This window comes from Dama dama, chromosome 26 (assembly GCF_033118175.1).
Source record: "Dama dama isolate Ldn47 chromosome 26, ASM3311817v1, whole genome shotgun sequence".
Classification (NCBI taxonomy): domain Eukaryota; kingdom Metazoa; phylum Chordata; class Mammalia; order Artiodactyla; family Cervidae; genus Dama; species Dama dama.
Window position 1 is genome coordinate 43,753,088 of NC_083706.1, and position 15,974 is coordinate 43,769,061.

General features: G+C 35.8%; 1 protein-coding gene across 1 annotated transcript in view; it reads right to left on the reverse strand.

Annotated features, from left to right (window-relative positions):
- SYNE1 (spectrin repeat containing nuclear envelope protein 1) overlaps positions 1-15,974 on the reverse strand; it is a 466,580-nt gene that overhangs the window by 340,609 nt on the left and 109,997 nt on the right. Inside the window, exons 5-10 of the mRNA XM_061130284.1 lie at positions 13,720-13,765; positions 13,230-13,339; positions 11,442-11,620; positions 7,080-7,276; positions 4,967-5,076; positions 1,255-1,305 (exon numbers count right to left, since the gene is read on the reverse strand). Of these exons, the coding sequence (XP_060986267.1) occupies positions 1,255-1,305; positions 4,967-5,076; positions 7,080-7,276; positions 11,442-11,620; positions 13,230-13,339; positions 13,720-13,765 (693 nt within the window). The remainder of the gene's footprint in view (positions 1-1,254; positions 1,306-4,966; positions 5,077-7,079; positions 7,277-11,441; positions 11,621-13,229; positions 13,340-13,719; positions 13,766-15,974) is intronic.

Sequence of the window (15,974 nt, forward strand, 5' to 3'; positions counted from 1 at the left end):
GCATCAAGGCACATGTTCCGTTATTGGTTGACTTTCATGCCCACAACAGTACTAATGATGTATCTCCTGACTTCAGAGGAACACAAAGCTCTTGTTCTACCTTCAAGGAACCTGAGCTCAACATGACCAATGGTGGAGCTCACCAAAGTGAGCATGGGGCTTTGACTCTCCAAAGACAGGCTCATCATAAGCTTTTCTTCACCAATTGAAATTATTTCACAAAATCATCTGAGAGAAAAAAAATTATGTTCTTATTAACTTTATTAGAGTATGTTCAACAAATGACTTTTTCTTCTGGTGTGGAAGTGCAAATTATAGTAAGGTTCAAAAGGATGCAGCTCTGTATACACTTAGCATCCTTCTTTTAAAGGAAAATGAAATATTTAGATTTAGATTTCAAAACTCATTTAGTTTAGTGGTTTTTCTTCAACTGGTAACTTCCACACACATTCAAAGACATGGAGGTCTATTTGCCTAGAGACCATCTAAATGCCAAATAACCAAACTGTTAGCATTCTCACTGCTTTTTCTTCTCTCTCACTTACTCACTCAAGTGCATGCATTATATGTTTTGTAGTGTACTTATATATACTTAAACTCATATTTCATGAAGCATGAAATAAAAATTTTTACTTCTAATTTTTTACTCCAGTGTTGGCATAAAGTCTATTGTGTTGATAAATCCTTAACTTCAGGCCTAGGTAGAAAAACGGAAGTAACTTAGATATGGGAAAGAATTCTTAATCATGAATTCCACAAATATTTTTTGAGCATTTACTCTGTTCTATGAACTTTACTAAACCATGTTACTCAATATTGAGCAGAAGAGTTGTGATGAAGCTCAGGGTTACAAGCTAATTGAATACTTACCTTTTTCAATTAATTATTTCCTATTAATATATTAAAATGAAAAATAAAGCTTTAACTTAATTTTTATTTTCCATGTCACACATAAATAAATAATAGTTATTTTAATTTTTCCTTTTGTTAGTGCTATTATTATTAAAAAGAAATTAATTAATGCCATCTTATAATTAAAGATTAGTGGGAAAGTCCATGGGAGTAGCTTAGACTTTAACTAATATTTAAGAACACATATGTTATTTTTCTACTAGAAAGGAAAAGGAAATAACAGAATTAAGGTATTAAAATAAATGTGTATATAAAGACAAATACATGCAAAGGGATGGCTACAAGCTATAGAATGCAGGATGTTTGAAAGAAGGTACCAATTCAAGATGACTTAAATCTTACCTTAAGAATTTGGATAGAATTTGTAAAAGATGGGAAACTCGGAAGTATTTCCTAACAACATGAAAAGATAACATATACAAAAATAACATAAATCATGGACAAAAATTATATAGGAAACACAAAAAAATGGAGAGGCATCTGTCTATAAATAAACAGGCAACAATTTGAAGGGTATAGTTATTTTAAGATATTTTCACAAGTTTTGAAAGTATCAAACTGAATCAAATAAGGTAATGTCAAATTCTGGCATTTGATGGTTTTGCTTTAATTTTTAATAGTCATATGTAACTATATATATACTATACATATGTCTTAAAATAGTAAATATTTTAAAAGGAGAACAATGTAAAGAAAAGGTATATGGATTCATATTTTTCTCTATACTGTCATGATATACATCTCTGTATTCCTATACAACTAAGACTGAGCTGTGGTTCTGAAAACAGTCAGTAAAATTTGTTGAAATTGGGGAAGGAATGAGTGAATAAATAATTGAAAGTTTGATAAATGAGAGCGATAAACCAGGGGGTGTATTGCATTTGTTAATAATTTAGCACTAATTATCCAAGGAATACTTTTAAGGAAAAAGTTCTTTATCAGTTTTACTGGCTGAAGTAAGAAAAACATGGCACTATTTCCAATCATAAAATCAGATTTAAAACAGTATCTATAAAATAACTAAATTCATAAAGGGGATATAAGAATCAAAAAGAAGTAAAAATGAAAGCCTGATAGATATGTTGATGCCAGTATTTTTTAAAATGAATTTAAAAAACTATTTACTAAAACTTGAGTACAAAAGTAATGAGGACTTCAAGGAGATGACACCAACCCTAATGTGTATAGTCTATAAAATCTTCAAGGTTCATTAGACAGAATAGGAGGCCATTAAGCTGCATCAAACAAAAATAAGTCATACATCATAAAAAAATCTTTTTTCTATTTAAAATATTCATATTTAGATATTCATATTCTACCCATCATTTAAAAAAGGGTAACACTTATAACATGCTTTCCTCAAAATTATTTTTTGAAACTCTCCTGAAGCATCCTTCTTTTAGGAAAGAGATGGAAGTTTTTAAAAGAAAAATCAGAACTTATCTTCTAGAGAATGTGATTAATTGCTTAACAATAAATAAAGCTCTTTAGTCAAGTATATTAACAAGTTTAAAGCAGGAGTGTATTTCAAATCTCTGAGGATTTTTACATTAAATCCTTGCTCATGAGCATTAACCTAAGTATCTCCCTTTATTTCTCAGACATTACCAGCCACTGTGTTTACTGATCTGGAGAGATGATTAATGTCAGAGAAATTAAAACAGTACAAGCTTAGACATCAGGTCAGAAATAAATCCAATTGGCCAATATAAGAACGTTAGATATGACAATCAGATGGAAAACTGATTTTCTCTGTGCCCTATGAGGGAGTTCTAATAGACCTCTGTACAGATTTTCTCATTCACAGAGCACCGTCCATGCCAAATCACATTCTCAAAACCCAGAAAACACCAAATGAATCCCACGCACACGATTCAGTCCACACTGGAGTTTGCAAGGAGAGGCTTTTGTGTTCAGTGGTGCTTCTTAGGAACATTAGTTTGCCTATTGTAGAATAAGTTACTCTGGTGATCAATATTTGTTCCTTCCAAGCTTGGCAAGGAACAAAGAAATGGTTTCTTGAAACCACAGTTTTTAAAATAACTAACATAGTTCTATCAAATACCAGATTAACTTCATCCAAGTGACCTAGGAAACACCAGTTACTGCTGTTTCGTTTAATTCTTTTACAAAGATTTCTATTCCTGCAAAACCTTTTCCTACTTGAAAACTTTGGGTTATGTTCCTCTGATCTTTTCCTTCCTTAGATCTGTTTCTAAGAAACAGTGCATTTTTTTGTTTGTTTGTTTTTCTTGTTTCTCTTAATTATAATCTCAAGCCTCTCTGAAAACCCTAGTTAAGACCTGAACAGTAAACTCTAGTTGAGACTTGAATGGTAAAGACAGATCGTTTTTAACACGTCTTGAACATTCGTTTATTACTTTCCCTGATGTCATTTTGCCTAATAATTAATTTTAAATTCAGTAGTAAATCCACCTCTCTCTCTAAAAAACAAATAAAAATCCCCAAACCTAATAGGGTACTTTTAAAAAATAGGAGAATGTAATATCCATTGTTGTTAAAGACAGAATATAGACATTCTGGTGTGCTGGCTAGAGTGTAAAATGAGATATCCTCCTGAGAGGATTTGACAAAACTCTGCATGCGCTTTAGTCTAGGAATTCCTCTTTAAGAAAGAGTTGTAGAACAATTCTTATTACACAATTGTTCATGGAAGTATTTTTATAACAGCAAAAAATCAGAAATTTTCAACAACTGATATTAGATAAATTACCATCCATCTTTATGAAGTTCTAGAGAGAATGGCATGAGAAAGGTTTTGTATAGCAGAAAAAATAAAATTATATGTATACTATGATTCTATGTTCAATTTAAAATTTTATTTAGTTATTTATTTATTCTTTGTGACTGTACTGGGTCGTTGTTGGTGTGCGGGCTTTTCTTTAGTTGTGGAGAGCAGGGACTACTCTCTAGTTGCGATGTGTGGGCTTCTCACTGTGGTGACTTTTGTTGAGGAGCGCAGGCTCTAGAGAAGCCCAGCTTCCGTAGCCGTGGTATGAGGGCTCAGTAGTTTTGATTTCCCAGACTCTACAGCTCAGACTCAATAGTTGTGGCACATGGGCTTCCCACCACCATGTAAGTTGCTACTCATTGTAAACATATGGAAATCACATGTGGGATCTTCTCAGACCAGGGATTGAACCTGTGTCTCTTACACTGGCTGGCAGATTCTTTATCACTGAGCTACCAGGAAAACCCCACGATTCTATTTTTGTTAAAATATTTTATGTGTCTACATTTACAGGGAACTCACACCAAAGTATTAATTTTTTTTAAGAACAGAGTCTCTACAGAAGGTTAAGTACAAATAATTTTCTTTTCCTTTTCCCCCCAATTTTTGTTTTTCTTTATTTATGACAACAAACATATGTCATTTGAGTAGTATGAAAAATATGTTATTTAAACTACTGAGTGGCTGAAAAACCTAAGCACAGTGAATAATTAGAACTTTCATAAGTCTGCCTGACTTCCATATGTTTACAATGAGTAGCAACGTACATGGCAGTGGTGGTTTAGTCACGAAGTCATGTCCGACTGCGATCCCATGGACTGTGGCCCACCAGGCTACTCTGCCCATGGAATTCTCCAGGCAAGAACACTGGAGTGGGTTGCCATTCCCTTCTCCAAGCAACTTACATAATAAATCTAAAAGTCAAAATTGGGTTTTATCAGATTGAACAGAAGAAGGAAACTCAGGATGTAAATGCATAAATAATATGATGATATAAAATTAATTCAGTGGTCAAATTGCTAAAATAAAGTTTCTCAACACTTATCTTTCCTAGATTTCAATTCATATTATACAAATTATACATCCAGCAGTTATTATTAACAATGCTTTCTCTGATACAGCCAACACATCAGAGAAAATTTTCCCTCTAATTTCCTCCCAAGTGCGGGTGATATTGGTCTTCATTCACTTGCTGTCATATTAACATGCATTCGGCTTAATTTTTTGAACACAGCATAATTAAAACTCTGACTCACTGTCACTGAGTGTGTTATCAATGCTCAAAGAAAAACAAATACTTACATCATTCTCTTGCCCATCAGAGCCTGTACTGTGGATGTCAGGATACTGCTTCAGAAACTGGGCTACATAGGTCATAATAGACTTCTCATCTGGTTTATCCACATCAACATCTGAAAAAACCAAACCCAAATATGAGAAATTAATAAGCATTTTAAAAGATTTTAATAATACAAACTTTGAAATCTAGCTAATCTACCAAAAGACAGTGTCCTAAATGCAGAAGAAAAACAGAATACTATTTAGAGATGGAGAGAGGGAAAACCAGTTTAGTCTGGATATTATACAGTGGAAATTTTATGACACAGAAAGCTGACACATTTTAGCTAAGAGCTGTTAGGAAAGTAGTATGTGTTTCATTTAAATAATTTCAACACTCATCAGAAATATGAGATATATATGTAATTATTCATACATTTTGTCTAGTTACTAAAATACCAATAATATGTGCATTACAGAATCAGAGTAAACAGGTAGTAAAACAAGTTACAGGCACAGCACTGAATGATAAATGACTATATAGTTTGTATACTATATATGGTCACCTATTAATTTATTTCAGAAAAGAAGGAGATACCTTATGTCCAAGTCCTTACACAGCTTCTCCATTGTGAAGCCTTCTGTCTAAGCCACTGTATGTTGAACAATTAAGTACTCTTTAAGTACTTAATTTGAGAGCTGAAAAGATCTCAATCACTGTCATTTTTAAGTGTATAGATGTTTATCTAAAAAATCAGTAAAAATTAAGCAAGGATATTTATACAAATTTAATAATTACAAAATCAGGGTAAGACTGGATACATTAAAAAAAAGTGTTGAATGTTTAAACAAGTCTTAAATATCTTCAAAGAGGTTATATTTGGAGATTACAAATACACTTATAGAGCAACAACAACAAAAATACTGAACAGAGACCATGAAAATAAAAATATAAAACTGGCCTAATATTTTGTATTGTTTCTTGTGATTTGAAATATAATTTATAGGGATTATCAGTGTAGGATTTAAGAAGTGGTACAACTCAAAAGACCTGAAAATAAACAAAGATAATGTATTCTGGAATTCATGAGATGATTCAAAGGGGATTTTAGAAATAATAAGATCACTGGTGTGGAGAATGCATGTGAAGAGTAAAACTTCCATAAACTGTAAAAGTAGAAAGAAAACAACATTTAATACATGATTTACTACAGTACCTGCTTTTAGTATACACGGGACTAAATCATAAAACAATTGTTATTGACTGATATTGATATTTGGTCTATTTAATCTGTATTCCTACAAGTTTATACATTCAAATTGGCTAAAAATTTGGGAGGGGGGGAGTTCTCATTAGGAAAATAATTACTTTATCTCTGGGTTAGGCTTGCATTTGGGCAAACTCAATTTCTGATCATCAAAGAAAACAGTAAGATCCTCTGGTCTAGTGAAAATGAAAGAACCATTTATATCCTTCTCCTAGTCTCCTTTTGGAAAAAGTTCAGCTCTGATGTGTTCTCTGAAGCTGAGGGCTAGGATGGTTGTGGTCTTTCCCCTTGAAGTGAGGTGTGTCCTGGATACTAGTGGCTTGTGGATGTGTGTGTGTGGGGGAGGGGTACAGAAAGAAGGTGGAAAGCCCTTGGCCCCCCTGGTGAAATTGGGTAGGAGACCAGGCAAGGAGGGGAAACAGGGCCACTAACATAGCAAGGGAGCTCCATGCTGGCCATCATCACATGGAAGCCAATCAGGCAGACAGTGTTTTGAGAGCTAGGAATATTCATTCTGAAATCTCATCAAACAGCCATCCTGGTGGCTCAGTGGTAAAGAATCCGCCTGCCAACACAGGAGATCTTAGTTCGATCCCTGGGTCAGGAAGATCCCCCTGGAGAAGGGAATGGCAACCCACTCCAGTATTAATGCCTGGGAAATCCCATGGACAGAGGAGCCTGGTGAGCTATAGTCCATGGGGTCGCAAAGAGTTGAACACAACACCATAGCGGCACATATTTCTCCAAAAGAAAATTTGTGCAAGAAGATACTTAAGTTTTCTGAGCTCTCGGACGCATCTGTAATTTCTGGGTTTAAGACATAGCCCTCCTGAGCTGAGGGACACAAGCGCCAGAATCACTCTACGTGCCTTCAGGGTCCAGGAGCCGTGGGATCCCCAGTTCCGTTTCAGCAATGGAGAAAGCCTCCTCCAGGTTTTCTCGGTTAGGCCTTCCTTTCACCTTCTCCAAGTCCACCAGTTCCGGCCGAATAGCGTGGATGACAGAATGAAAGGCCACGCCACTTCTCCAACTCCGGCCAAAGTCTTTTACTTCTATTCCACTCTGCCTTTAAACAGAAAATGATAACGTCACTTTCTAAACAGGTAATGCACGCTTCCTCAAAGACTCAATCCAACCTCCTCCACAATGGGTGATGTGTGGTTAGCTATAGCAGTTAATTGGTCTTGAGGAAAAATAAGCAAAACAAAATTTTTAGCAGGAAATTCTGGTTCCATATTTAAGAGTTTTCTGATTTCTGATATAGCTCTATATCAGTTAACTGGTTCTGAGAAAAAATAATCAAAATTTTTAGCAGGTTAACAAGATGTGTGTGTGTGTTCAGTCGCTAACATGTCCAACTTTTTGCAACGCCATGGACTGCCACACCAGAAACAAGATAAGACATAGAAGTTCTGGTTCCATACTTAAGAGTTTTCTGGATGAGAGCTTTCAGGCATTTGAAAGACTCACTTTCTAACACCATACACAAAAATAAACTCAAAATGGATTAAGGATCTAAATGTAAGACCAGAAACTATAAAACTCCTAGAGGAGAACATAGGCAAAACACTCTCCGACATAAATCACAGCAGGATCCTCTATGACCCACCTCCCAAAATATTGGAAAGAAAAGCAAAAATAAACAAATGGGACCTAATGAAACTTAAAAGCTTTTGCACAACAAAGGAAACTATAAGCAAGGTGAAAAGACAGCCTTCAGAATGGGAGAAAATAATAGCAAATGAAGAAACAGACAAAGGATTAATCTCAAAAATATACAAGCAACTCCTGCAGCTCAATTCCAGAAAAATAAATGACCCAATCAAAAATGGGCCAAAGATCTAAACAGACATTTCTCCAAAGAAGACATACAGATGGCTAACAAACACATGAAAAGATGCTCAACATCACTCATTATCAGAGAAATGCAAATCAAAACCACAATGAGGTACCATTACACGCCAGTCAGAATGGCTGCTATCCAAAAGTCTACAAGCAATAAATGCTGGAGAGGGTGTGGAGAAAAGGGAACCCTCTTACACTGTTGGTGGGAATGCAAACAAGTACAGCCACTATGGAGAACAGTGTGGAGATTTCTTAAAAAACTGGAAATAGAACTGCCATATGACCCAGCAATCCCACTGCTGGGCATACACACTGAGGAAACCAGATCTGAAAGAGACACGTGAACCCCAGTGTTCATCGCAGCACTGTTTATAATAGCCAGGACATGGAAGCAACCTAGATGCCCATCAGCAGACGAATGGATAAGGAAGCTGTGGTACATATACACCATGGAATATTACTCAGCCATTAAAAAGAATTCATTTGAATCAGTTCTAATGAGATGGATGAAACTGGAGCCCATCATACAGAGTGAAGTAAGCCAGAAAGATAAAGACCAATACAGAATACGAACGCATATATGTGGAATTTAAAAAGATGGTAACGATAACCCTATATGCAAAACAGAAAAAGAGACACAGATGTACAGAACAGAGTTTTAGATTCTGTGGGAGGAGGCGAGGGTGGGATGTTCAGAGAGAACAGCACTGAAACAAGTATACTATCAAGGGTGAAACAGATCACCAGCCCAGGTTGGATGGATGAGACAAGTGCTCAGGGTTGGTGCACTGGGAAGACCCAGGGGGATGGGATGGAGAGGGAGGCGGGAGAGGGGATCGGGATGGGGAGTACATGTAAATCCATGGCTGATTCATGTCAATGTATGGCAAAAACTACTACAATATTGTGAAGTAATTAGCCTCCAACTAATAAAAATAAATGGAAAAAAAAAGACTCAATGTAAAGCACATTTTTCAACTGAGAGAAAAAAATACCTAACAAAGTAAAAAAAGGAACATTTAAAAAACACCGCAATTGATAATAATTCACCTCTGTATTTTTTAAGAAGCCTCTAACACATTTCTAATGACAATGACAAGCAGCCTGTGTTTACACTCTCAGATCATATCAGACAAATATAATGTGGCTGAACCACATCAAATGTGGTAGAACGAAATGCAGATGGATGTGTCATCTCTCTAAATTAGTCACAAAAAAGCCTATACTCCACACAAGTACTGGCAAGATTAATTTACTGTACCAATCAAACTGTTTGATCAAATTGCTTTTTAAATTCTTCTTTTTAGAATTGCCTTGAGGGCAAAGCACTGGTGACAAATCTTTGCTCTTTCATAGTGGATTTAATTCAAAGTCAGTTATTATAATTAAGAAGAGATTAAAGTTGGTGGTAATATTTTGTTGTTGAAAACAGAAGCGAGGCAAGCTCACAATGAATAACTTTTTTTCTATATGTAACTTATCAACTATAAAGGCAGTTTCAAAAATGTTGCAAATATGTCTTTGAACAACATTTTTTATTAAGTCTAGAGCTTTTAAAAGAGATCAGTGAATTAGGTAACATTCAGTAGATAAATACTCTGGTAATTTCTTTTTAGAAAATTAGTCTCATTATAGCTGTTTCTAAATAAAGCAGAAATAATACCACTCAATTTTTTTTTATTTACTATATTCTCAAAATTTCCACAAACTATAAAATACCACATATCTTACTGAAACATTGATTAATATAAAACAATTGGTAAATGCCCTTAAATTTTTTTCTCTGCAAACTTTAAAGTCCACTTAAAATCTTGTTTTACCAGTGCACACTCAGCTTGCATAATTAAATGCCATGTGGATGAACAGACAACAGACTATCATACTGACATCACTACAAAGTTTTATAGTGATAGCATCGTGATATATGTCACAGCATATATGTGATCAACATCCTCTCTTGCCCAGAATGTTTCTTCTCCCTGCTCCATTAAGCTTAAAATAGATCAGTGATGCCCACTGTGGATGGAATGTAAAGAGCATGCCAGCAATGTAGGAAGGGCTTTCCATTTCATCCCTACTAGAGTCCCAAGAGCCACAAAGCTTTACTTTCAGAAATATTTTTGATTGCAACTTGAATCATCAAAATATACCCCCCAATTAGAAAACAACCAACACACTTGAAAAGTTAAACGAAACTATATAAATTAGTAACACTAATTATATCTTCTCTATGTTTATTTTTTTCACTCCTTATTTTTGCTCTTCAAACACTTTAAAAATAGAACTGCCTATGTTTAGTGCCTCAGTGTTTCATAATGATAAGTACTTGTTTACAACTATTTTCCAGAAGTAGAGCATTAAATTCAGATTAGATTTAGGCATGCAAAGCAAAATAGAAAGTGAGTCAACTTTACATTTCATTAGGGAAATCTTGCAAAAACACAACTCCTATGTGAATAGATCTTGTTACTGATCACATCTGACTGCAAAATGTTGGTATGATCAATTGAAAACTCTACTGAAACTGCTATGAGAAAGTACTTTGTGAGAGTAGGAATTTTATATCCAGTATTAATGGATATGGCCTTCCTGGTAGCTCAGCAGAAAAGAATCTTCCTGCAATGCAGAAGATGTAAGTTTGATCCCTGGAGAAGGAAATAGCTACTCAGGCCAGTATTCTTGACTGTGAAATCCCATGGACAGAGGAGGCTGGTGGGCTACAGTCCATGGAGTCACCAAAGAGTTGGACATAACTTAGTGACTAAACAATAACAACACTATCACATATATGCACACACATGTAAATTTATTATGCTCTGAGGCAAACAAAACTAGAAGCAAATTCCCAGTCTATAAGCTGGAGTTGACAAAATAATCTACATTCCAGACAAAAGATGAGATCAAAGGAAACACTGAAAAACAAAATTGCTGGCAAGTTTCAGGACATAAAAACAAATTATAATTATCTCAGAATGTGGACCTTAGTTCATAATATTATTGAATAGCATGTAGTAGTCTCATGAAGAGATAATCACATTTAAACCTCTAATTTATTTGTGGAAAGATTATTGAATAGCAGCAGAAAATCCAAACAATGACCTAAATAGAATTAGTCCTCATGCTAATCAGAGTGCAGGGATTAAACAACTTAATCGGGTCCCATCACACAGTGAAGAAGGAATTAGTTTTATTAGAGGATTTTTCTAGAGTATCAGGAGTGCTTTCTGTCTACATTTTAACTCAAGACAAGAGTGAAAGGAGATCTGCAACAAAGCCATTCATTCATGTGTCTCCACAGATTCTGCAACCACTGCAATGAGGACTCAGTCATAAACGAACTTCAGTTTTTCAAGGGTTTCTTTGAACAAACTCCTGCTGGAACTTACTTGGTGACTGTGTACTGGACCCACTTCAGTAGCGCCTTCTTAGCGTTTCCTTGGATCTTGGTGGCCACCTTCCGTTTGCTCGGGGGGCTGGCGGTCTCAGAGCTGACCATGCTGTCCACGGAGGACGTGCTGCTGGACAGAGTCTGCAGCTGCGGCAGGTTGCTGGTCAGCTCCTCGATCTGCGTGTGCATCAAGGCAGCAAAAGCATCAGCATCATCCCGGTTCTCTCCTCAGATGTTTTCTTTTTCCAGCTTGATTGATCTTAACACCCTTAACACCCACTGACCATGTAGGGTCTTAAAGGACATGACTGATGTCTTACTCCTCTGTTTACTTCCTACCACATCTAAAATGGGACCTTGGACCCAGTAATGGACACTTGTCAAATACATGCATGAATGAATGAAAACAAAACCTAATGATTTTCCAAACTCGTAGAATGTACACATCAAGACTGAACCCTGTTGTCTTAGACTGACATATATGCACTGTTAAGTGCAAAATAGCTAGCTGGTGGGAAGCTGCTGTATCGTGCAGGGAGATCAGTTCTGTGCTCTGTGATGACCTGAGAGAGCGGGATATGGGAGTGAGAGAGACGCCCAAAAGGGAGCGGACATATGTCTACCCATGGCTGATTCGCTTGATTGTGCAGCAAAACTAGCACAACATCGAAAAGCAACTATGAAAGTGAAAGTGAAGTTGCCCAGTCGTATCCGACTCTTTGCGACTCCATGGACTGTAGCCAGGATCCTCAGTCCATGGGATTTTCCAGGCAAGAATACTGGAGTGGGGGTGCCATTTCCTTCTCCAGGGGATCTTCCCAACCCAGGGATCGAACCTGGGTCTCCCACATTGTAGGCAGACGCTTCACCGTCTGAGAACCCTCATGTAAACTATGAACCTTGAAATGATAGTGATGTGTCCACAGAGGCTCATTAATTGTAACCAAAGTATTATACCACTCTGAAGCGGGGTGCTTGTTAAGGGGGAGGCTATCGATGCATGTTGTGGGTGCAGGGGGTACAAGGGAAATCTCTGTCCTCTTTGCTCAATTTTTTGTGAACCTGCTGCTGCTGCTAAGTCACTTCAGTCATGTCCGACTCTGCGATCCCACAGATGGCAGCCCACCGGGCTCCCCTGTCCCTGGGATTCTCCAGGCAAGAACACTGGAGTGGGTTGCCATTTCCTTCTCCAATGCATGAAAGTGAAAAGTGAAAGTGAAGTCACTCAGTCATGTCAGACTCTTAGCAACCTCATGGACTGCAGCCTACCAGGCTCCTCCGTCCATGGGATTTTCTAGGCAAGAGTACTGGAGTGGGGTGCCATTGCCTTCTCTGTTTGTGAACCTAAAACTACTCTAAAAAATAAAGTATTTTTCTTTAAAAACTAACCTATTGGCTAAAAGAATTATCCTGGATAGATTAGCAAGTTAATTTCTCCCCTTAATATTTAAACGGAGTATAGAACCTCTTCCTTCCAGAGGACCAAGTAAAATTTCCTGAAGTCTTTCTACACCAATATTTCATCTCCATCATGTCCTGACCACTTTTCAGATTGGGTATCTAGGCCTGAGTTCTTTGGGGACTTCCATATACAACATTTTAACAGAGGAGAAAAGACCTTTTCCTGCTCACAAAAAAATAATATACATGTGAAGGTCACATTTCTGCTAACTTGAGGATTAACCACAGAAGTATGGAAGATGAGGGTATCTTCATGATGGAAACGTCCACCAGTATCTCCATCCATGACATTGTATCAACTGAAAAGGGAGCGGAAGTACCGTACCTGGAAATACAGGATAATGGTCCACATCAATCCCAGAACAATGGAGGGTCGACCATCAGCTATATCAGTGGAGTTAATGTTGACTAATTTAATCTGTTCAAAAAGAGAAACTGTACTAGTAATGTACTAGTAATGTACTAGAAGATTACAGGCCATTTCATTATGCAATAAGCAGCACTTTATTAGACATCAATAACATCTGGTCATGCCTGTGCAGTGGTACACAAGAGTAAGTAAGGTGAGCCATAAAAAACAAACAAGCGCGTGGTTTCAGTGGAAATTCCAGGGGCATTCATTAGGTGCACACAGTCAACACAACTACAGAATGAATTTCAAAAACTAGTTTGAAGTTTAAAAAAAATATGACATCATGCAAGGCATTACTAACAAAATGCCAAAAAGAAAAAAAAAAAAGGGTTATTCTTTACATTCAGAAGTTGACTGGAACGTAAAAGAAACTGTGAGGGGTATTTTAAGAAGATGCACTTACTTTGAAGTTTGTTACCAAATAGCATGAAACTTATGTTCTCTTTTACCTATAAAAGTCAGGAGTTAAAAATTCTAAAATTTGTACTAACCGGTGATCCTCTGTACATGGACTGACATGAAAAACAAAGGAAGAAGATGATACATATACATAAATAGTCTTTCAAAATCCATGTTATTTGTTCAAAGGGGGTAAAAAATGTAGGTGGTGAATGTAGAGCATAATTTGCAGAATACATTTTAAAGACAAAGGAAAGCCATGAAAGAGTAAAGCGGAAAGTGATTGTGGGGTTCAGTTCCCTACTTTGGGGCATTGACAACCGAAAAGCATTCAGGATTCATCTGCCTACAGTTGTCCTCACTTATTCATTTCAATGACTTCCCATCTATGAGAAGTATGACTTCCTAAGTCTCGGGAAAATGGACTAGTATGGTAGGCCCAGCTTAGTCAGTCTCTACAGAATACAATTAACAACTGCTCCTCATCCTCTTCACAATCACTGAACAAATTAGAAAAAAGTGAAGTACTCCTTAGTTTCCAGTTCAATAATTCTCAGCAGGATTTAATAAGGTGTGTTATTAACAATAAAGTTCAGGAGTTTGTAAATGGCTTACTTTTTTAAGTTATCAGAAGCAAAAATATCCCACAAATACTTTACTCTTGAGTAATTAAACTTACTAGTTAGATATCAGAAGAAGAAGGTAAAAGCTAGCACAAAAGTCACTGCAAATAATTTGAGACATACCCGTGGGATTTTGTTTCACTAGTGAAGTTCATTCATCAAGTTCAGAAACAAAACAACAAAAAAGGGAGAATTCCCATAGATTACAACCTTAGGTGATTATTTCTTTAAAACCTAGAACATGAGATATGTAATACTTTTTCATTGTATTAATAATAATAAAAGATTAAAGTATAAATCATATTTCTTTAATCTTTTATGGCAGAACCTATTGCAATCTCATATTCATTTTAACTGTTCTGTTTTACATCCTCTCCAGAATTTTCTCCACATCCATTTTAGTATCTGCGGGCCACACATTTATAATATATGCTAATAACCACAAGATTAATGCATTTAGTAGAAGACAAATTTTTTCTCTTTCCTTACATGTCATTTTTTTTAAATGCAATTGAATATATAAGTTGTATTTCCTACCTCAACCCAGTTCCAATTATACTATGAAGTTTTCATATTCAGCTTACCATAGAATCTAAAGATCTTTTGCTCAACTTGCGAAGAAAAAACTGTTTTTCAAAATTATTTTCTCTCTTAAAAACTGTTCCATAATGGGTTTGAGAAGCACAGGTTTTATGTTGTTTTACCTCCTCTACTTTGCAAAATCCTATGAAATGTACAATAAACTTAATAATCTAAGATTGTAGGATGGGCAACAGAGAGACATCCAAAGAGACTAAAGAATTCCAGAGACCAGAAAGGATGAATCACACAAATGACCACTCAATGGAGAAAAACTCATGGAAAGTAGTGATGAATCTATTCATCAGTCATACAAGTCTTATTAAATACTAACATATCCCTTTTTATATAAACTAGTGGAAAACAGAATGGTAGGGTTTTCTTCAGTAAAACTTGAAGAGTCTATTTGTTATTCTGTAAATCAAGCTAGAACCCAAGTACTAAACAAATCTATCATGTAAGGAAAAAATCTAAATGGGGGACAAAACAAATATAAACATTAAAGAAAAATTCTTGAAAATATGTTTGACATATAAATTCTTTTTTTTTCCATTTATGTTTATTAGTTGGAGGCTAATTACTTTACAATATTGTAGTGGTTTTTGCCATACATTGAGATGAATCAGCCATGGATTTACATGTATTGAGATATAAGTTCTTAAATTTTAAAGAACAAAAATAAACAGTAAGAGGGAGAGAACCAAAGAGTTTTCACAAACTCCTTCTATCCCACAGTCAGTTATTTTGTGAGCCAACGGGGTAAATAAATGCAAGTAAAAGAAGCCCAAACCATGTATTTCAGGTATATTTTTTAAAATTAAAACAGGTTTTGAGATTTGTGGAGACAAAAAATACTTGGGATTTTTGTCCTAAGACTCAAATGTATTACTTTTTGCCTTTAACAAATATAATATTCAAAATCTGAATTCTCTACTTTCTAAAATTTACTTAGGTTTGTTCTGTGAAAATGGAGATGGTACAAAGAAGTTTTCTGTGAAAATAAGACTTTTTCACATATGATGTCTCTCATAGCAAAAGTGAAAGTTGCTCAATCATG